Below are 23,230 nucleotides of genomic sequence, written 5' to 3'. Positions count from 1 at the left end.
TTTTTTTTTCCTAGCTATCAGATTCAGAATATTTTCCCTACTATTACTCACAGCATTTGTTCTCCAGCCTATGTTGGCCATAATAAGACAATTCCCATTGGAAAAGGAATTAGCATTTCTTTATTGTTGATTCTGAGAGCTGTATCCATAGGCAGTACCAACTCTGCAGACTTGGTGCATATATTTAGTGATACTCCATAATGTTGATGACATTATGCTATGATTTCTGTATTTAAAACTCACATTAAGCATAGTTTTCAAGCATTGTTTTGTGTTTGGATTTGCTAGTGTTAGCATTTGACAGCTCTCCAATAAAAATTCTTTTTTTTTGCCTTTTTACCTTTTCTGTGTCAATCACTCTATATTCTTGAATAATAAGTATACAATGGTATATTTCAATTTGACTGTTGCCACTAAGAATTTGCAAACATTTTCTATTTGAGAAGGCTAAAACCAGCCCAACCCAGCAACACTGAGAGTGACTGTTTTAATTTTACCTGGGGTTGTAAATCAATACCATTTACTATTCAGTTACTGCTTATGTTTCCCCAGATAATAGTATAACACATGTAATGTCAATGCAGTTTGGCATTTGTCCTCATTAGTATGGCAAAGGACACTTTTTTGCAAGAGTAAGCAAGCATCGCGCCATATTTCTGACATTTCCTTCAGAACAAAGAAGGAAAATGTAATCAATTTGTATACAAAAGACGTGATGCACATCTGATGTGGCGCCTCCGATGCTTTTATAAATGAAATCCCTTGTAAGATTAGGCTGCTTGTAATTCTATCACATACTATTGATTGTTGAACGGAAGCTAGGAGTGGCACAGTGTAGCTTTTTGAGCTCTGGTTTATTTGCTAATTCAATCATTTATAATAAATATGTAATATATTTAACATCAGCAGCTGAATTAGAGGTCAATAACAATATAGGAAATACTACTTGTGACTAATGTGCCTAAGACATGTCCTTGTACATGCTTCTCTTTATTTTCTTACATATATGCATATCATTTATTGCATACCATTTCAAATCCAATGACTGAGCATATGAATTATACTTTAGAATCTTGTTTTATAATGACCACAGTGATATTTCATATGGTATGGTGCCTTGTTGTTTGGCCTTAAATGATCAATTTAGCCCTAAAACAAGCATGTTGTTACAGATTGGTGAGAATGTTGCAGATATGAAAACCAGCTGAAATATTGCTGATCACTTTTCCTCAGCTCTGGCTTGCACATTGTTTTAAGTGATTAATGAAAAGTCTTGCTTTCAGGTCTCAGCTCAGTGATAGGAAGTAAGTGCTGGCCATGTGGTGGGTTATGTGATACAGATTGCTGGTCACAACTCAGGTAATGCCCTTCACAGCCCCTATGCCTTGATCAGCTCTTACCTTACTGTCGTCATTATTTACTTCTTGAAGTGCTCTGCTCTGTGGAATTGCTTTGTCACAGTGCTTCAGCACTAAAGGTGCAAGTTGAAGCATTCATAAGAATTTTTTTTGGTGCTAATAATAGATCTTTATGTCTCCTTGTGAAGAGTTTGCTACCTGAGTCAGACACAGGGCTGTCTGTTTGTTTTCTGACTGTGCAAAGCAATTAAAAGCTTCATCCCTTTTGAAGTCAGCTGGTAAGATGGGCCCTCCGGCTTCCCAGAAGCTGCCTCTAGACTGATTACATAAACTATTCATTACTTGTGAGAAAGCAGGATAGAAATTTGGACTCTCTATCTGTATAAACAACATCCTTCAGGGGAAGAGCAGGGGAACCAGTCCTTTCTGTTAACTTTGGGGAGCGGCCTGCCAGCAGTGTGCCGGATGGGTGAGGGGAGAGGGAGCTGCCGAGGTGCTGCAGGATCAGGCTGTTGTAGGGATGCGAGACAGGTGGTGAGGAGCAGAGAGGGGCAAAATCGGTATTTAACACCACAAAGCTGGCTCAGTTTGGCCTAGGCACAACACTGCTTCTGCCAACAGCAGCTACAGTGTTCCAGAAATACAGCCCTCCTTCCTGAGCCAAGGCGTCTCGTTTTAATTTAAACCCTCCTTTCCCAGGCAAGGCTCAGCAGAGAAGAGGTACCACACTGCAAAACATTGCCTTCTCTAGGTTGGGGAGAGAGGAATGGGATGAAGGAGTGGTGCCAGCAGCTCCTGGCTGTGCCCGGGTCACAGAGAAAGTAGAGGAGAGTGGAAGGAAAGCTGCAGCTCTGGGAGGAGAAGCAGCAGCTTACCTTGGGTCAGAGTACAGGAAGGCCAAAGAGGAGAATCATGCATACAGATTTTAGCCTTAATTGTACACGTGCTGTGATCATTGGTTACGAGCACTGAAGGTTCCTTCTTGCTCCAATACCAGTAAATACCTTTTTGCTCAACACTGTAAACTTAAGGTGAAGTGAAAACATTTCTGCATCCCCAAAGTGAAAATGAATGTAAAGGATGGTAAATGCAGGATGGGGGGGGGAGGGGGAAATAATGGGTAGAAATAATATGGTTTGAAAGTAGGGCAAAGTCTTAAATTCAGAATTAGTAAGACGTTCTAGAAAGATGCCAGGAGCACAAATCAGCTAAAATTTAGTTACTAGCCTGAGAATTGTGTTAAAGCATCCCCACCTACTAAGCCAAGCACTGAAGCATCCCCTGCAGCTTTTTTTAGTTTCTACAATAGATTTGGAAAGATCAAAGTCGCAACACCATCAACAAATTTTCCTTAAGCCTCAAGATGACTGCTTTTGGTGAGATGTTTGAAAGCAGGGACAAAAGAATTGTCACGTTTTTTGAAGGCCTCCATTCTCATTTGCAGGGGTGGGAACAATGCACTGGGATGAAGTGCAGGAAGGCTGCCTGCTGACCACTATTATTCCCTTTCTGGGACCAAAGAAAGCATCATAGGAAAGCTTTCTTTTGGGACACTGTCACAGCATAAAATGCTGTGTAATGAGATGGCCATTCAGGCTGAGCAGCTAGTTTTGTGCACACTGTTGTTTTATACATGAAGCCATCTAGTAGGATACGCATGTCCATTCACTGAGGTTTCGTGTGGGGTGTAGTAGTAACAAGTGAATATGATCAAAAGAAATGGAAAAGGAAAAGCTTTATTTACAATGCTGAGAAGCTTTTACCATATGGAAATGATCAGAATTTAAATTTTTATCATCTGTCACAATTTGCTGCTGCTGCTTTAATTAAAATAACACCATGAATACGTACGGTGAGTCTGGCAAGATGTGCTTCGTGCTGTTAATGACCGTCAGATGCTAAGGCAAAGGGACACAGAGGGGGCACAGTGGAGGGAAGATCCTGAGGGAGACAGTGCCAGATGGCTGGGCTTGTTTTATTAATTTAGCTCTCTATTCTGGCCTCTTGTCTTTCTTTCTCCCAAGGATGGGTTGGTTTGACGGCAGTCACTTCACATCATGGTACGATGTGTTTAACTCTTGGAGCACTGCAGCAGCAAGGGGAGTGCACCAGCCCCGTGTGCCCTTGCTCTGTAGCCCTGAGGATCAGGTGGTCAGTGTTGTTCCTTCCAGCTGTCACATCCTCTGCTATGTGGCCTAACAGCAGAGCCAGCTGCTGTCCTAAACAACTTCCAGCCTCTCTCCCTGTGTGTGGGCCCCAAGGAGCATTTCGAGCAGCTCTTTGCCCTGTTGCAAAACCTTCTTGCTTGATGCTTCTTCCAGCTGCCTGGGCATCCAGAAAGCACAGCAAAGGCCTGGGAATCAAAGTAGGTGATTTTTTTTTTACACTTCAGTTTTGTCTCCTCGCCTGGTACTGCAGTGTCGGCCGCCTCCGTGTGGGTGTTGTATGGAACTGCTCTGAGCTGGTGATCGTTAGGTATTAATTAAGTTTTGACATCCAGAGGAAAAAAGAGGGAAAGGAGTCTTCTGACAAAACCTATTGTGAACAGACTAAAGCAAGGAGAGGAGGTTTTTAGTTTCTTCCCCTTCTCTGTTCAATGTGATGGCAGAGAAGCTCTGATGGACCAGATCTCCTGCTGTATTGGTGGCTGTCAATTTAGTATTAGAAACAAAATGAGGCTTGTGCTCTATTATTGAAAAAAAAAAAAATTCAGGAAGTTTTTTGAGTTCCTGAAATCGCTATAAAATTCTAGCTTAATGAATTTATTATTTATTTATTAAGAACACGTACCACATTTAAGTTGTTTTGGCTGCCAGTAAAGCAATTAGTGAGACTATTTTTGATCACAATACAATAGCTGGAACACATGTCAAAATGCATGTCAATGTTCCATGAGTTTGGTAACGCTGAAAAATCCCAAACCACCTGAATTCATCCAAAAAATCTGTGGTACGATCGAAATAATGTGGCACCCCTTTGCACTGCTCTTTTCATCCCCTCCACAGTCACCCTTTAAATCCTGCTTGACTCTTTTCAGCAGCAGTAACTCCTGAGAAGCAGTTCCTATTGCCGATCAGGTAGTGACCAACTGAGTTGATATTCTGTAGCAAGGAAAAGAAATGCAGGGCCTTCATATGCTTGAAAGCATCATGATCAGGTTTTTGTCACTCTTACTATTGCAAATGAAGTGAAAAGAAATTGGCTATCTAAGGAATGTTTGTGTGAGAATGGCACTCTGCTAACTTGGGGTGGAGACTCAGTGGTCCTCAGGTTGATGTTGGATGTTGTTCTGCTTCAGGTTATTCTTACTCATGCTGTATATTTAATATTAGTTAAAATATTTAGTTAAGTGTTAGCTGAAATTAGATTAAAATCTGAAGACCAACGAGAGTTTAATCAGACTATCAAAATTAAATCTTGGGGCCATAGTAAATATACTGACATCAAGCAAACTTTACTAGACCTTCCCTAGCTCTCCAAAATTGCTTGAGTACATTCCAGTCATTTTGGTAGAATAACTTTATCAATGTTTTTTATCCCACTGTTACCCACTTGCCTTTATTCTGTTTTCTAACTTCTTGTGTTCCATGCTCTTTCCCTCAGCACATTTTGTTGTAATATTCAATATTGTACCGGGACTAGAAGGAATGGGCTCTTGGCAGACAGAGAATGAAATAGTTTGAAAATACAACATAGAAAACTGTACTAAAACAGACCAAATGGCAGGCTTTGAGGATGTGAGCACATCACACCTGTAATTACCAATACCTTCCTAAGCAGCTTTTCACAACCCTTTTTTTCATTTCTTTGCGCCTTGAGTTGCTGCTAAAATAAAATAATGGAAATGGATGGAACTGCTGATGAATCACTGTGACAACGTTCACTAGAAGTGGGGGTTTTTGCCAGAGTATTTTAATCAGTAACAGGGTCCCTGTGGCACTGGCCCACTTAGACCTGCAGATAAAAATATTCTTGCTGTTTCCTTTATTTGTACCGGTTACAACAGCTTAAATTAAAGCTTGTTTTAAGAGTAATATAATTCATCTACTTTGAAGCATTGTGGTTAGATGGCAGAAGAAGAAACACAGGGACTGCTGTTAGGTGCCTGATTGCAGCAGCTGTGTTTCAGTACCCAGCGGTTTCCTTACATCCCACCTGTTACCATCAGATTAACGCAGTGGAAGGGCGATACGAGTGTAATAGCAAAGGGACCAACACAAATGGGATGGTGTTACAAAGGAAAAGTCCTCACCCATTTCTGAAGATCCAGGCTCACAGGAAAGACTCCACAAGGGAGGGATCTCCAACCAGAGATCATTCCACAGTAGCAGTCAGCCATTAAATGGGATCTAAGAGAGGTGCAGCCAGATTCCATCTCTTCTGGTCACACACATGAATTGCCTTCACCTGTGCTCCCAGGGCTGACCTGGTCCTTTCCCCAGGTGCTCAATCAGTGGATCAAAGCTGTAACTCAGCAGTTCCCATGTGCCACCTGAACACCAACTAGTGAGGAGAAGGAGGCAGGTACCTGCAGATGGCCTTTTAGAGAAGGATGTTAGACAATAATCAGATACTCTTATTTGCCTTATGTAGACTCTCAGCTTGTGGTTGAGGGAACCTGGGGAGCCCATGCTATATAATCAAGTTAAATATTGTGGATAATTCTGTAGCTGTGAAAATTTATATTCTAAGAGCTAAGCCTGCACATCAGTAGTAAAGCTCTTAAGACTGTTGCTTGAATCAGAACTTTACATTACTTTAGAAAGAATACTGAATTATTATTTCTTGCACACAAAAACATCAACAAAGGTCTGGTAAGTGGAATCTCAATCCTTCATCCTGCATGCAGACTTCCTTATTGATTGCATTAGATGTTAGGTTACTAGGCAGTCTGCAGTCAGCCCAGCAGGTGGTTCATCTCCTCAATCTCAGGAGTTTGAGTCTATTCAAAATGTGTTGCTTGGAACCATCATTAATTATGTTTGCAAGAGCAATTACTGCTGTCTGAAAGCCATAACCTAGGAAATCTTTTTCTCAAGTTGTATACTTCAATGGCACAAATAATTGCATACTAACTATTAATATTTGTCATTTAATTATACTGCACAGGACCAGAAAATATACTAATGTCTGACGTCTTTTCTTTCAGGATGACTTTCTGTACAGTGTCTCCGTTTTAAGTGGCATCCTCTGCACTGTTTTGGCAGTAATCAAGTTTATGCTGGGCAAGGTCCTTACAAGCAGAGCGCTGATAACTGATGGTGAGTGTGAATACAAACCTGTTGCACTTACAGATTCTCCCAGGGAATGTGTAGACCCAGAGATACAAGTGATCCTTGCACAAGGGCAACTGGGGAAGTGTATTGAAATGAGAAAGTGGAAAAACACAAAACAGAGCAATTTTTGACCTCTGGCTTCTTACATAAATGCCGCAGCTGCAATGAGTACCTCTGATGGAAGTCAAACAGTTAATGGGTAGCTAGAGCAATAATGGAAAGTTAGAGAGAGCACATAGTCTGCATTAGGTGTATATTTGCCAGAGGTTGGAGTTCAGTGTAGGGATATGACAACAATTCGTAGAGATTTGGCTAAGTCACATCTGTCCTCATTGCCTGCACCTGGTGAACAGGTTCATCCCTACTGCTGAAATATAGAAAGTCTGCAGCAGAAAAAGCCACTCTGCTTTCAGAAGGAGTCTCAGCCATCATTCAGACTTCCTCCTGTAGAGGTAATTTGCTGCCCTGGTTCTTTTCCTGTCATCTGCTCAGTACAGCCAGTACAGTAAGACACGTGGAAAACAATGCCACTGCTTATTGTCCTGCACCCTGCCAGGGTTTGTCATGTGGTGAAACTCATGCAGTGCTTGGAAGCTCTCACTGCTCCAGCCCTCAGTGCAGGTGCCCAGCTGTTGCTCTTTGTAAAGGCATGTGTAAGGCATGTTTTGAGGTGAGCTCCAATACTTCTCTCACTTACAAGGCTAAAGCTTGTGGATCTTCAGAAAGCCCCAGAGGTCTGCTCTGCAAACATGTGAGCCCATGGGAGGATGGAGATGTCACAGATCCCTACAAACCTCCATCACACGACAGTTTGAAATGTTCTGTTAGGATACACAGTACTGTGTAAATGATTCATGGATTGTGGTTGTTTTACTCTGCTAAAAATTTCAGTTTAAGGAAACTCTATTTTCAGTTTACTCTTGGGATGCATGAAATTACTTTATCTTAAGATATTTAAACCTACTTAATTATTTTGTGATAGATGGGAACACATACATTTTATATTGTCCCACATATAAATACTTTGTGTCTATTTATGTATTAAAATAAGCAAAAAAAAAATAATCAAAACAGCAGTGCAGAATGTAGAACTAAGCTACTGCCTCTCTCTGTGTGTAGACGTTGTTGTTTCTATTCCTTAGTCTAGATTCTTCTAGGCATTTTGAATCAAAAGGATCTCCAGTCTGCAAAATGGATTCTGGAAAGGATCCTGGGAGCTGCAGACCAGTGAGTCTGCCTTATTTTGCTGTCAGAGTGTAAGCAGGACATGTTTGCTAGGCAGATTAACCTTCATTCTAAAAAAAAAACGTGTGGCTTGTTTTTTAAACAGTCAGCTTTTTCAGACAAAATATTAGGTGAAAAATTCCTGAATAATTCTAGCTTTGAGTTGGGAAATTGCTTCCCTCCTAATTACATCCTTGAGCTAATTATATTGCTACTGAGCTGGAGCTTGATCATTCTTTGATTAAAAAATTAGGGAATACGATATACAATTACCTTGTTCTGCTTATTACCTCTATTTTCTTCCTTCTAGGACTATTTTAGAAAATGTAGGAGGCTGGTATTACCATGTGTAGTTAAATATCTTCTTTCACAAAAAAGCATTTACATATATACTTAGTTTATTAACAACCAGGAGGAGACAGTATGATTCAATACCCGAGACAGATTTAGCACTCCCTTGCAATTCTTTTTTTAGTGTTTTCTGTTTCCTACTAACTTACCTCCTGTGAATACTGGCTGTGGACCAGCGAACTGTTTTGAGTAATTCAAGCATACATTTTTCTTTCTTAAAAATACATGTATTTTTTTCTCTCATACATGCCAATCTCTATTAAGGATATGTATATATATATTATTTTTTAAAGAAAAGGGCTTTACAACCATAGATTTTTGAAGCCTAAATTATGAAATAAAATGTTACTTGTACAATTTGTGTACAACGAAAGTTCATGGCCTTTTGGATATTAAAAACAGCTCTTTTATATCTTGAATCTTGTACCATCTCAAAGGACAAATGTAGGGATAAGACAGACAGGTAGTGTCAGCCAATATTGCTGTAGATGTTAGATACCCATTTCCTTCCCAGATTTTGCCACCTGTTTTTTCCTGTGCTGACCTTATGCACAGAACGTGGTGTCTGGATTCATACCTGCAGCTGCTACATGATTTCCTGCCACACCAACAAAGAAAGATTTGCCTTGAATGGCAGTCAAGAAAAGAGACAATTTCCTTTGTAAGTAGCTTTTAGATCATTTGGAATCATCAGCCAATAATGACAAGGAAATTTCTTATTATTTCCTGACTTTTGGATATCGTGCTAATAGAATCTGGTTTAAGCTGGTACATGGAGCTAACACTGGTTTAAATTTATAGTGAATTAATTTATACTTAATATATTATTCATGCACAATGTATATTTCATTCACAGTAGAAGTAGGCTGTTATATTTCTTGGGAATACAAACAGACTAGGCACTAACAGAGTGCTTTGGGCGTATGCTGGTTTAGATATACTGGTATAATTATTCCAGTAATCAAGCACACATATGCAAGATTTGTGATCCCAGTGACATTACCACAGTCACAAAAAATTCCAGATCCTTTTCTCATAGCTCTGGGAGCCTGATACCTTTGTATTCCTCATTCTGCCACAGACTTGCTAAGTAACACTTGCTTTTCCATGCAAGGTTTCCTTTGGATTTAAATACCTACTGACAAAGATCTGGTGCATCTTAAAGTACGGACGGATTATAAAAATATTTCAGCTATAGAAGTAGTCAAGTGTTAGCTGCATCTTGGAGAAATGACTTAGTTTTGATGAGGTGGGATGTGATCAGCCTGGCTCAAAGAAGACATGCAGAAGTAAGTGTCACGCATGTGGTTGTTGGCAGACATGGAGAATTGGGCTGACTAGAGTTGACTTGACACAAAATATTGGCTATTTCAAGTTAGGCTTTTTCCTTTGTCATCAAGGTATCTACCAAATGAATGCATTATCAGGGACATTTTTTTGTTGTAGCACAACAGCAATGCATTCTGGCTTACTGTGGAACAGAAAAATCAGAAAAAGGAAGTTTGGAAAGGAAAGACTTTAAAGGGACAATCTTAGAAAGGAACAGTTTAAAAAAGAGAGGAAGAAAGGAATCAAAAATTATGTCTATAGAACTTATGAGTAATAAATATGAATCTGTTCCTGGGATTATTGTGTGTCTTTCCTAATGCAGTCAGTGGTAGATGCAGCTCTGAGCTATCGTGCCACATACAAGAAAACAAATACCTGGAATGGAGTAAAAACCTCTGTGATAACATCTGTGAACAGCTATTGTGCAAAATCATTTTCTTTTCATTTTCCTGGGTATCCTGGACTCTAGCTGAGTCCTGTTCAGAGAAAGGAAGAGACTTCAAGTCCCTTACTGATCTTCCTTTGATGTTCCAGTCAGGGCTCGCTGTGTGTGCTGCAGTACTTATTACCTTATGGAGACGATCTTTGGAAGATATCTATGCAAGGGGCTACAGCCAGTCAACCACTGGTTTACAGCTCAGAGGTAGTTGGTTCTGATTCACGATGATGAGCAACAAGAGGAAGAAATGCTGCACTGGCAGAGTCAGCATGGAGCAGTCCAGCTTTTGAAGGATTTAGCATCAAGAAAGGAAAGCTGTTTGAAACAAACAGCAGCTAGAATTAGGATTTGGAACTCAATAGATTCATGAGAAACAGTTGGGACCAACTGAACCAAGACACCCAGTACAAGGAAATGGATGTAAACTCTTATGTCAGAACAGACAAGTGACAGAGCTTAGAAACACTGGTCAGACACCAGATATTGCAAGTTTGATTTGTAGAACAGAAACATTGCAGTCTGCTGGCTAACGGTGCAAACAAATGGCACGCAGGACACCTCATACAGGGATCTTCGCCCTCTCTGCAGTACTGGCACAACCACAGCTTTTCTCCCTACAGATGAACTCTTCTGATGTGACATTGTTGAGATTTGGTTCTTCCTCTTTTTTTTTTCTTCTTTCTTTCCCTGTCTAGGCTTCAACTCTCTTGTAGGTGGAATAATGGGATTTTCCATCCTTCTTAGTGCAGAAGTCTTTAAACACAATTCTTCTGTCTGGTATCTGGATGGCAGTATAGGAGTTTTAATTGGACTTACAATATTTGCCTATGGAATCAAGTGAGTATCTCCCACTAGTAGGTATCATTTCAGTATGCACCGAAGATGGGCAGTCTTTTTAATGTAAAAAGTCATAGCTCTTAAAAGCCTGTGTAACTCCAGTTACTGCAATTTATTAGACCAGCTGCCAACAGTGTGGCACAGCACATGGAAACGGACAAAAGAGTGTCTGTCTCACATCACTAGGAAAGAAGCCAGAACTTAAAAGAAATGAGAATTGTTTTAATGAGGCATTTCTGTTACTGCATTTGGAAATATAGTAATGAAGCAGTTTTGGCTACAAAATATTCAAAAAATAACCAGTAATTTTAGGAGTGGTCTTATCTGTGATTTCTGTCTTACCTCCACCATGTAACAACTTTTGAACTGGAAGTTAGCCAACTTTTTTCAAATAATATTGTTTCTACTGAATGTTAAGATTATTTATTGACTCCAAGACATCAGAAACAGAATAATATTGAATGAAGCTTGCTACAATTTCCCTTGCCTGCAAGGAATATGAGGGTTTTGTGTTTCATTGCTCTTTCTCCATAAGAAAAGGGGGACATGCAACATCTTATTCAATTGGAATAGTGACTGCTGAGAGGTGGATGCAGTAAGTTCTCAACTGGAAGCTGTGTGTTTTTCTTCTCTTAATTGGAAAATTAGAAAATTAACATTTTAGTGGATAATGCCATTTTTGAAAAATGACTGTAATCACTATTATTTCCACTGCAAAACTAGCTGTTCTGGAAAACTGCAGAGGCAAACCAGTGCTGAAGTATTTAAATGTACCAAACAGCCTCAGAAGCCTTTGGAACAGCCTCAGAAGCCACGCTACACCCATGCCATCATTTGCTTCTGCATGGTGCCATGCATCTCTGCATAACCACTCCTGTGCTTTCCTTTGCAGGTTGCTTATTGATATGGTGCCCCGTGTACGGCAAACGCGCCACTACGAAATGTTTGAGTGAAGATCACAACCTCTTTGTAAGGACTCTAAAACTGCAGCAGTTTGGGCAAGTGGTGCCAATGGTATTTTATTAAATATGCCGTTTGTTTCCCGTGGTCCGTTTTTGTTAAAGTTTGTTTTAATGGGAAATCTCTCTGTAAAATTGGCATATGTGCACACTGCTTGCAATTCAGTGAAACAGCAGCATTTTTCTTTCAGTATGCTATTGATTTCTGTGACGATAGAAAACATGCAGTTCTAACCCAGCTGCCACATTGTATATTCTGGAGTGAAAGTGTTCTTAATGATGTGATAAACCTGTGGGTAAAGAAGTGCCAGTTTCAGATCTTGTTTTTTTGCCCTGGCCTGTATTTTCCTAAACACATGCTGTAACAGAAGTGCAATCCTTGCTAACCTCTTTGGCTAATGGAATATCCTGTTGTAAAGAGCGGACTCCAAGAGCTGTGTTGCTTTGAAACACTTACCTGGGATCTCCCTTCGTCCCTTTTTAAATAGGCCCACAGAAAGAGTGGTTATAAATCTTTCTGGGATCAGAGCGGTTCTTCATTTTAGCCCTAACCTGAGTGAAACGATACCTCTTCAACTTAAATTCTATTTTTTCTTAAGAAGACACTGTTGATTGCTTTGCATGGACCAAACAAGCACACAAAGTATTACTGTACAGACCAAAGCCAAGAAGTCATGCAAGGAAGAGAAGCTGCTTGAGGATTGGGACTTTTTATTCTATTATACTTTCCACAGATGTGTTGGTGTGTGTGACTGTGGTTGCTCTGTAGTCTGACGATGGCACAGCAGTGGCTCAACTGGGTGGTGAGATAGAGATCTATTTATTAGATTTAGATTGTTCTGTAAAGTGTTGCTCACCTTCCATCGCACATCTTATGTATTACTTACTAGCAGGTTAAATTATCAAAGAAACTTGATGTATAAACAATAAAACTGGTATCTATTTTATACAATACCGTAAGTAACATTTAAAAACTATTTCCAGAATGTACCATAGAGCAAAGTCTTCCTGTATAGCAGCCTATTAAACTGGATTCTCTGGCTATATCCATTTTCTCTTTATCTTATATATTTCAGGTTGGCTTTCACAACACAGAGCCAGTATATTGCTTCTGTTTATCACAGGTGGATTAAAAATAGCAGACAGTCCACTGCAGAGGTTAAAATTGGATTGTGGTAAGTAGCCAAGTAGCTAGAAATCCCCATTTTTAGCTTCTCTACAATAGATTATGTAAATGAGAGTAGATCTATAATGAGACTGTTCAGTGACTGATGTACAGTGGGGACACTAATAGTTTACTGATGCATTGTGTTACCTACAACCATATTTCCCTTCAAATGTCACAGAGCAAGTTGTCAGCCAGATTCCCCAAGGTCCTTATTAAAGGCAAGCTCCCAGTGATGCGTGTAGGAAGAGACACCAAAGGGTGTCACTGACCTGACAGTGTCAATGTGAGGTGCACAGCACTGGCACGATGGCACTTGCTGTCTCTTGAAACAGAACAGAAAAGTCTTTACTGCAAAATGAATTCTGTTCTGCTGTGATAGCTGGCTTACACATATTTTGGATTAAGTTTATATAATTGTTTGTATACAAGCTCCTTAATATTGTTACTATCAGTGTCCTGGTGGTACTTGAGCCTTTCCTGGCGCTGGATGATGACAGACACCATCACACGTCACTCAGCTAAGATGGGAGCACAGCACTCGACAAGACAAAGGAGGTACTTTAAAAGCTTATTCAGCAGAAGGATGTATTGTACAGGAATTGTCCCTGTCCTCATTAGGTGGACTTTTAAATATCACGTACCGCCCCAAAATCCTTTCTTCATGCACAAGTTCCTAATTCTTTTTTGCTTAGTCCTGATATTTTCCCTTTCTGCTTCTTCTCTAACTCCAAGTCCACTGAAGAGAGCCAGGGAAAAGGCATCTCCCTGCTGATTAACTCAGTTTTGCCAAGCATCTTCAGCACCAGAATCATAGAACCAGATCCTGAACATAGCTATATTATGTATTTCTTATTTTTTGCTGGTTTTATTAGTACTGTTTACCCTTTTCCACCTCTCCAGGGATTTTGTTGCTTCTGTAGTCCCAGCATCAGTCATTAAGTGACACTTAGGAACTGCCCAAAGCACTGCTCTGCAGGCTGTGCACTACAGCAGCCAGGTTCTAGCACAGACCAGCACCCAGAAGAGCAGCAAGAAGGTAAAACGGGTCGCGGTGAGACACCTAACTGCAGTGAGCTTGGTGGCACAGAACTCCTACTTCATGGAGAGAACGTAGGACATTAAACCAGCTCACATTTTAAAGAAGCCTGATAAAATACTGAGTGCAGTGTGTTCACAGGGACCTTTGGATGTGTTCATCCATGAAGCAAAGCTGAGGGAATCCTCTTTTCTAGAGGATGGTTGTAAGTGCAGACTCCAGCTGCACAGCCCTTGAAAATGAGATGTGGTTGAACAAGCTCATACTTTTCTTATCACAGTAACATAAACCAAATGCAGAAGTGTTTCACTTACCATGGATGCTTCAAAGCACTTCTGGTATTAGCAGGTTAATACAAGAAAATAAGTAAAAAACTTGAGACTTCAAAGGAAAAGGACCAGGCAATAGTGATACACAGAAATGAGCACAAATCCATATTGCCATGCTTTTTATGGCTCATTACAATTGAAATGAAAATAAATGCTCATCCAGTTTACCAGGATGCTCCGCTCCAGCCAGGCACCCACAAAGGTAAAATTTTCAATAGAAGCTTTCTTTATTACCTGTCTGTGCAGCCGCTCTGTAATTATGAGATAACAAGCAGGTTCCAGACATACTCACTGAAGGTGGAATTTCCATCAGCAGGGGTAGCCTGGGAGCACCTGGATCACCTTAACCTTGGTACTGCCCAACACAGCATTGGTGACTGCAAGCTTGTCAAACTGACAGATGCTCTCTGTTATGCAGAGGGCAAAGAGAATGAAGTTCCTACATGAAACAACACAGAGTGCAAACTGATACTTACTAAAGCATGTCCAAACTCAGAGGTGCAAATTAATCCCTGAAAATGTCAGTGAATCTGAGTACAGCACAGAAGGAAGCTATCAAAACCCCACACCATGCCTTGCACGTGCCAGGTGGGCATGAGGTGTATTTTGAATACCTTCATTGTTAGGCAGTGGAAATTGATAGTGTTCCACTTCTGGCTGAAAGCCAGGTTTCTGAGCCCAGAAATCACCAAACTAGAACCCCTTGCCAATTCAGGCCACTTCTAGCCTTGTAGGTAAGCCATAAATAACCAGCATTCAACCACCATCTGAAAATGATGTTGCAGAACCAGACTTGAAGCAAAGACTGCGGACAGGCGCTTCCTCAGACAATGTCAAATTAAGCTTTCAGTATGCAAACTTCTGAGCTCTCCTCACTAATAATGATAATACCATTTGTATTTCTGCAATCTCAGCTGCCTGAGAGCATATAGACATTTCTAGGAGCCAGAGAGGTAAGGAAGCATTGAAGCTACTGACCAAACGCTATCCCTGGATACACTGATCTGTGTGAATACCTCATCCTGGACTTGCAAGTATTTTACTGTGCTCACTGCACTTTTAATTTCTCAGCACTGCTTTCAGGTATGTGCTGCTGCTATGTTACATACACTGCCATGCAGCAGTACAGTGACAATCAGGAATCAGAACTGAGACAGGAGGGGTACAAACCCGCATTCCTGTGGGTCCAGGTTATACAACTGGAGTAATTAAATCAAACAGCAGCCAATCAAGGGACTTGTCCTGCTGCTCTCACACCTGGAAGCAGGATGCTTTCCCACTCCTGTCAGCCCCAGGATGAGCTTGTGGGGAGGCAGTGACCAGTTCCTATATGCTACCTGTTCCACGCTATCCGTTGCATGCTGGGATTGGCACAGCTGTGCCTCAGGCACAGCTTGGGAGCAGAACCATGGTGGCACTGCGTGGACAGCCAGGAGCATCAGCAAGAACATCAGCTGGAGGGCTGAAAGTGCATTTGATAGAAAGCCTTTGCAGAGGAGTTTGTTTTGCAAATAGATGCGTATTCTGTGTGCAGTGTACAGCCAGTGTCCGCGATTTTCCTTTGGGCTGAAAATTATTAGGAAATATGTCTAACTATTGGAGAGGGGAAGTTGCCCTCCTGAAATGAATCTTGATTTTATCTGTCTTTAAATCCAATTTAGATTTAGAACAAAACAAAAGAAAGATAATGAAGTGTCCTTTCTTACCACTGGGATGTGGGCCGTGGGACTGCTTCTGCTGCGTGGGCAGCTGTGGATTGTCACACAGATGCAACTGGATCCATGGCAGCTCACAGATTTGCCATTTATGCACAAAACAATCACAGATCCAAATCACACAAGAAAAAGGTTTATTGAAAAATAAAGTTCTCCCTAGTTTTTTTCTACAACAGTGAAAACAAAGCAGTTTTCTATGCCATTAAAGTACAGACATTTACGTTTCTAAAAAAAATAAAATAATCTTATCCTATTGAACCCCAGTAACTTGACAGTATCTGAATCACTGTGTTCTCATCTTTCCGAATCAAACTGTTTGAATGCAATATAATGGAACACAACTATTCAAATAAAGATGTTAGGAGAGAATTCCAACTGAACACACACAGTAACCAGTCTGACCCTGAAGTTCTTACAAAACTATAAAAACTCCAACTCCAAATTATTTTCTGCAAAAAGCAGCCTTTGTTTTTACAGATTTCAGTAGGTTTTTGTTTGATTTCTCCCCTTACAGTGTTACAGGGATTACTCAGAAGTTTCTAGCCTTTCCCTATGGAGATGCCTTCAGGGAAGGAATGAGACCAGGAAGCAGAGGGCTGCTCTGTGTCATCCTGCTGCACTCAGCCAGAGAGAGAACTCAGCTCAACCCAGCAGAGTGAGCATTCCTTTAAGTTTTAACATTTTTTATAATCTGTAGGGTAAGTTTTCTCAGAAAATTGACTCCCTTTTCCTTTCGCTAAAAACTGCCATTTCCTCCTCCTCTGCCGTATTCCTTTGTGAAAACTAAATAAAATGGTTTTCACTGTCACCATATTACAGCAAGCTAGTTAATGAGTGTAACAAACGAGTTCTGGGTATAACCCTGTTAAAATGAACTGCCCTCAGACAGCCATTCAGCATGATTTACCATGTACCTCTGTGACACCAGGAACGGCTCCAGGCCTGCCAGGAGCCGGGCGGGCCGTGTGACACACACTGCAGTGTGGGAAAGGTGGAGTTACAGCTCCTTTTATCAGTGCTTTGAGGACCTGACTTTATTTACCCATTTAATAAGCAGGTGGCTTTGTGCTATTGGGAGAGGTCTGCTGAACCCAACGCTAGTTTTAATTAAATGAATGTGTAAAGAATGACTCACATGGAAGCTGCACTTTGTTACTTTTCCCTGGAAGAAAGAACACGAGAAATGCTACGCAGCTGAGGTTCAGCCTCTGGAATTTTCAATCCTACAGTAAACATTTTACACTTGATACATGGAGTTTGCTCTTTACACATTCCATTTAAATATAATATTTGAATTTACAAACTAACTTAAAAAACAACTCTAGAGCTACTTAAAAATATGAAGACAAGATTTAAGTCACTGACCATTAAACAAACTGTTTTAATGCTACAGTACAGCAGTATTAGTAAAGCATACTTAAATGAAACCTGTCCCTGGCCTTTCCAGCCTGAGCAGAAACCTGCATCAGCCAGTGCACCGTTCTCCTCAACTTTACAGTGGTCCCTGAACTGTTGGGGAAGAAAGAGAACCACAAATGGAAACCAATCCTAAGTCAAAAGCTGGAGGCAAAGCAGCTACAGGGAAAATGTCACACAGAGCCATGGCAAAAAGTTAGCACCCTTCAAAAAAAGGTTTTGAAGTTGAAAATGGTAACTGATATTCTCTTTAAAACAAACAAAAAATCAAAACAAAACTAGACTCCAGCACTCCAAAATGCAGAGCGGACAGTTATTTAACCAAGTTCTGAACCCATACTGTTATGGTGAGTCACACCAACTTAGTGATGATAAATGCTATAGCAGCAAGCAAAACTGGCTGCTGGTAACATGCACAGCATAACCTGCAAGGGTTTAGTCTTTATCTTGTAGGATGGTGCTTTATTAAAAAGGGAGAGCTGCTTTTTTTTAATTTGAAGAGAAATTAATGGAGGAGTCCCCTACCAGTGAAACCAGTGGGAGTTGTGAAATTAATTACTTGGATGAGAATTGTACCCAGCCTCATTTATCCCCCTTAACTTTCACTGAAGTAAAATCTGGTCCTGAAATGCACTATGAACAAAATACATGCCTAAGAAAGCAACTTGAATTTTGTTTATGTTGAGAGTAGCAGCTTGTAACCCATCTTTGTAATTTAGATGGGACACTCATTTCTGAGAGGGGAGGCAGTCTTTAGTTAGAGGACAACCCAAGGACACACAGGAGGACTTAAAGACAGAACAATGTGATTTAAGACGTTGGTGAACAGCCTCACTTGCACCTGATGATAATTTTGGACAAGTCTGAGCACCTGTCAGTGAGCAAGTTAACAAACAGCTGCGAGTGTTCGCAGCAGAGCTGAGCAGGGAGTGCACAGAAACCTGGCTCTGTCCTCAAACCTGTGCTGCTGAACCTGGAGCAGCAGCTGTTAGACAAAACATCCTCAAAGAAATGAAAATAGAGATTTCTGCAGTCAGATGAATAGCCAGAACCTCTCCACTGAGGCTCATACAGTTGGATATGGACTCACAGATTTGGATATAAAGGACTGCATGTTAGGAGCACCAGGAGTCACCCTGTGCATTTCCATCTGAACACACTTGTATGTGAAAAATCAAGTGCCTCCCAAATCCAGTGCAGATCTTAATTCTTCCAGTTAATCAAATCAGGTGTGACTATTCCTACAGGTTTTTTGTTAACATTGTCTCCCAGGAGAATACAGCGGGTGCAGTTTGCTCTCTGTCATTACACAGACATCTGTCCCAGCAGGAGCATTCGTGTCCAATTACACACACTCAGTAAAAGGCATTTCACTGGCAGAAGCAAATTTTGGTAAGAATCAGTGATGTTTGGGTATCTTTTATCTTATTAACCCTTATGTTTTTAGAGCAGATCTCCCTGTTATTTCAAAACATTCAAAATTTGTTCTGCTAACAGATACACAGTGATCGAGCACTGGGTTTTACCTGCAGTTAGTGTTCCATTATATTTGTTCAGACAGTGTCCACATTAAAAGCAGCCATCCAAACCCCAAGTAAAGAAAAAAAAAAAGGCACATAAACATTAAATATTTGTAGGAGAAACAATCTGCTATAAACAAACACAGCTGCGACTATAAAGCACAAAAAGAAACAAACTAAGCAAAAAATGCAAAAAAGCAACTCTATTTATACATGTGCAAATCAACTTGCATATATGAAATAAATGAGGTTTTTATTGGCATTTTTAAACAGTGTGTATTTACCAACTTTACCTTTCAAAGGCAAGCCATAATTTTATGTTAATAAATATGTAAATGCTTCTCTCAAGTTTTCTAATCTCATAGGAACAACATTTTTTGAAAAAGCTAGGTCACATACAAAAATACAAAATTTTAAAACAAAGAATGTCTTGATATGAGAGTTATGTTTAAAAGCTTGTAAAATGTTCTTCTATGCAACTTCTGACGTTTTTCCCCCCCACCAATCACCAGTCAATATATTCCAATGCCAAGTCATGCAAAAACCTGACTTCTGATTTCAGAGCAGAGGGAGCTGCAGGCCTTATTGGCTGACTGAGCTCTGCAGCACGGTCCCACCTCAAGGACCTCAAGTGGAATATTGTGACTCCACCTTTCCTCTTTCACTAGGAAGGAAAATAGTTCTGACACCTGGACAGAAGGCTGGCCTCTGTTCTAGAATGGGAATTTTTTACGAATTATTAAATTGTTCAAAGTTGTAATAGTCCCACATGGATTTGCCTGCGTGCTTATCTGCAGAAGGGCTCTGCATGATTTACTGATGCATGAGCAACACTGCTCTGTGATGGGAGAGTGAAACATCAGCACACTACAATTTCTTCACTCACGGTTCTTAGAGGATCTCTCTTTTACAGAAATTTTGATTGAAGCTGTATTTCATAAAAGTAACACTTCTGAAAGAAGAGGTCCAGCTACTGTATTTAAAGTTAACAATGCAGGCCTATGAGACTACAGCTCTTGATTCTTTTCTCTTTAAGATTAAGGACTCATTCTCTATAGATTTCAGTGGAAATAGAATCAGACCCAAATGATCCTGAAACCAGATTTAGATATCCTGTCCCTGGCTGAAATGCCAGTGGCACCTGTGTTTGCTGTTTCACTTTTGCCAGTATGCGGTAATTCAGCTCAGTAGGCTAAGAAAGAAATAGTGCTACAGCATGAAAAAAAAGAACAGCTTATAATAGACTCTCCCTGCTGTGGTAAATGCAGACTTACCATTGAGCAAAGCACTAGACCAGAAAATCTTATAATAACAAATACCAAAACCCTCCCCATCTATAAAAGTTTAGAGGCAAAATAAAATGCCGTGTGGACCATTCAGCAGTGGGAGTCAAGCAAATATGTATTTACAGCCAAGAATTACACTGCAACAAAAACTACGTGTTTTGCATTTGTAAGTGCACACATCCACATCTTTGTTTCCGATGTAATTCTCTGATATGTCATTCTGAATTAAAATCCTGCCTGAGGAACCTCAGGCTGAACTAGGAAAGACAAATCTCTGCTGTTGCCCCCACATTCAGCACCAGGTAGAAGTACACACTGCCGTTAATACACAGGGTTTTGCAGTTGCACAAATATGCACAGCTATGTGGGGAATAGGTGATATAAATACAAAATGAACTGTTGCATCTGCTCAGACCCATTTCGAATCCTCCTCCTCCAGCTCTGCTGGGGTATTAAAACTATTGCAAACCACACTTCTGTTGACTGAAGCAAATGCTGAGATATGCTAACAGTAAGAATGTTCATACTAGTTGTGGTTTTCTTCTCACACAAAATGTTTGCCTCTCATTAAAGGGCCCTGCTATTCTGCTTTTGGAAAATTACTCTAAGATACAGCAGATTTTTCCTGGCATCCCAGGAACTTCAACATTTCCTCACAGCCTTGTGGCTGCCCAACAGCCTCAGGATTACAGTCCTGTGTTTGCAGCAGTCCTATGTATGGAGTGTTACAGTGTAACACCATCAGGAGTGTTGAGGCAGGAAACCAATTGGAAAAAAGTAATTTGCTGCTTTCACATTGAAACTTAAAAATTTTCTGCTCCCTTGTTTTAAAAATTTATCCAGGATTAAAAAGCAGTTCTCTTGAATGGTCTTTGGTAGGTCAAGAGATGGGAAAACAAAAGTTTCTATGCTTTTCATGGCTACTCGGTAATGGTCATCTTTATGAAAAAAAAACATGCTAATGGGAGTTTTTTCCAACACAGAAAGAACACATTCAAATCCCAAATGTGCTGACTATGACTGCTTTCAAAATACACCACGGACTGTTTTCTCAATGACCTTAGCAAATTGTTTCCTGCCTACAAATGGTGCTGCCAAGCATGCCACCTTCTGCTGAGAAGAACCTTAGTTACCTCTACAAAAAGAAAGTGGTGTCAAAGATTTAATGTGCTGCTTCAAACTCTTCAATTTTCTCAATTTATAACTGGTGTGCCTGTTAAAAAAAAACAGAAAAGAAAACCTAAAAAAACACCAAAACCCTCCTTCCCTCCCCAAGAGAAAAACAACCAAAGCACCCACAAGATCAGTCAATACTTTTCTTAGCAGTTGTCTCCTCTTGTTCTTCAGAAAAAAATTCTCTTTAAAAATCTAGCTAGTTATGAAGACATTTTACATTTCTACCATACAATAATTATAGTTAGCTTAGTTTAACCTTTCTATGTCATTCAGCAACACTTTAACTACTGGAAGGCGCAGCAAACTGAGGCTCTAACAATAATATTGCTCCAAAGATGCTGAATACTTTTTGCTTCACACAGTATTTCTAGTAGACAGACTACAACAGAAGCATGGGCAAATTCCAAGGATTACTTTCTAAATGGGACCAGTAAACTGACAAGTCCATTCCTAAAAAGGCAGCGTGTCTTTGAGGCTTTTCCACACTGAAGAATGCCCCAACCCAAGCTGGCTGTCGGGTCACAAGCTGCCTGCTTGCTCACTCATAGTACTTTCTGTTCAGACTGCTCTGGTGCAGCAGCTGTGATGCAGACAATACTTTGTATACAAAGCTTAAAACTAACAAAAAGGACTGGGCCCAGATAACCCAATTACAGAATATAGAGCTATCTTGTGATTCCAAATTCTTGTGAAGTAAACCACTTTGTAGCCATTCAAGACAAAGCAGTACCCAAAACAGTGCATCTATAATAAATTTTACTTCTCCCCCCCACCCTCCCCCCAGCACACTTTTTTCAATTTTCTACTGGAATGACACTGAGATCTTTTTGCTAACCATGACCAGGGATGTTCAAATTCATCCAAAAATAGAAAACACTTCACCCAAACAACAAAAAAAGAAGTTTGATGGGCCTGGGAGTTTTCTACAAACTATTCTGTGCAGTCATCTTCAAATCACTGGAGAACACGAAACTCATTTCTCTTCGCAAACAGATGAAGCAATTTGAAGAGTTGCACTGCAAATGTTCTTATAGGAAAAAATATCAGTTAGCTGTTTGCTATCAATCCCTCCTCTCAGTAGATAATTCTGCCCAGCAATAATAGCTCTGCCTGCAGCAAAAAACCTGGACAGAAGTGCAGGAATTAATAAGTAGCTCCTCTCAAAACTACTTACATTTTGTCCTCTACTCAAAAGAAGCCCTGCTGCTGCTATAGGCAGTCTTTACAAAGCGCAACCTGTCCCTTAATGTAGTCCCTGCATGGGCAGATTCTTCTGTGGGTTGGGTGGGATCCAGCACAGCTGAACAGTAAGAGGTCACCTTGGAAAACACAGTGCTTCCTTCTTCCATCAAAAGAGGGGACCAGAATATCATTTGCAGACTCCACGGTGAGACATTCGATGTTATGCCTAAAAAGGAAAGCAAGCCATCAAACGTGCAGGAGTTTGCAGGAGTTGAGTATACAGTTTCATACAGTTTCCATCCTTCCTCACCACGGATGGATATAATACTGCAGTACATACTAAGTTAAGTAAGATCAGAGATGCAGGTTTTCAGACACTAATTTCTTTTTGCTTGCACAGGTTCTCTCTGCAGAGGGCAGCAGAGTCTTTTTAGCATTACTTCGTGTCTTAAAGATTAATGAGAGAAGTTAAAAAGGAAAAAACATTTTTGATTGTTCCTCAGATCTGATGTTTTAGTATATCATGGATTTCTAGTAAGACAAAACCAAAATCGGAAAGCAGGAGAAAGTTTCATTGATTTGAGCACAAATATCTGCCAGGCAAACCACACCACACCAGGCATCCCGGG

General features: G+C 40.4%; 2 protein-coding genes across 3 annotated transcripts in view; one reads left to right on the top strand and one right to left on the bottom strand.

Annotated features, from left to right (window-relative positions):
* The first annotated feature begins 6,483 nt into the window (after nucleotides 1-6,483).
* On the top strand, nucleotides 6,484-11,864 carry TMEM163 (transmembrane protein 163). The gene is made up of 3 exons (XM_019617340.1): nucleotides 6,484-6,619; nucleotides 10,673-10,814; nucleotides 11,707-11,864. The coding sequence occupies exons 1-3, from the start codon at nucleotides 6,577-6,579 to the stop codon at nucleotides 11,765-11,767; spliced, it is 246 nt and encodes an 81-aa protein (XP_019472885.1). The 5' UTR covers nucleotides 6,484-6,576; the 3' UTR covers nucleotides 11,768-11,864.
* Nucleotides 11,865-16,138: 4,274 nt separating this feature from the next.
* The window catches only part of MGAT5 (alpha-1,6-mannosylglycoprotein 6-beta-N-acetylglucosaminyltransferase), a 72,834-nt gene continuing 65,742 nt past the window's right edge, over nucleotides 16,139-23,230 (bottom strand). The window contains exons 16-17 of one of the 2 annotated variants that reach the window (XM_010714060.3): nucleotides 22,594-22,827; nucleotides 16,139-21,456 (exon numbers count right to left, since the gene is read on the bottom strand). In XM_010714060.3, the coding sequence (XP_010712362.1) occupies nucleotides 22,629-22,827 (199 nt within the window). In that variant the 3' untranslated portion in view covers nucleotides 16,139-21,456; nucleotides 22,594-22,628. Of the gene's footprint in view, nucleotides 22,828-23,230 lie in introns of both variants that reach the window. The other variant, XM_003207726.4, reaches the window with a different exon arrangement.

Source organism: Meleagris gallopavo, chromosome 7, assembly GCF_000146605.3.
Source record: "Meleagris gallopavo isolate NT-WF06-2002-E0010 breed Aviagen turkey brand Nicholas breeding stock chromosome 7, Turkey_5.1, whole genome shotgun sequence".
Classification (NCBI taxonomy): Eukaryota; Metazoa; Chordata; class Aves; order Galliformes; family Phasianidae; genus Meleagris; species Meleagris gallopavo.
Note: the sequence above shows the minus strand (reverse complement) of the source record. Positions and strands in the feature narration are given on the sequence as shown.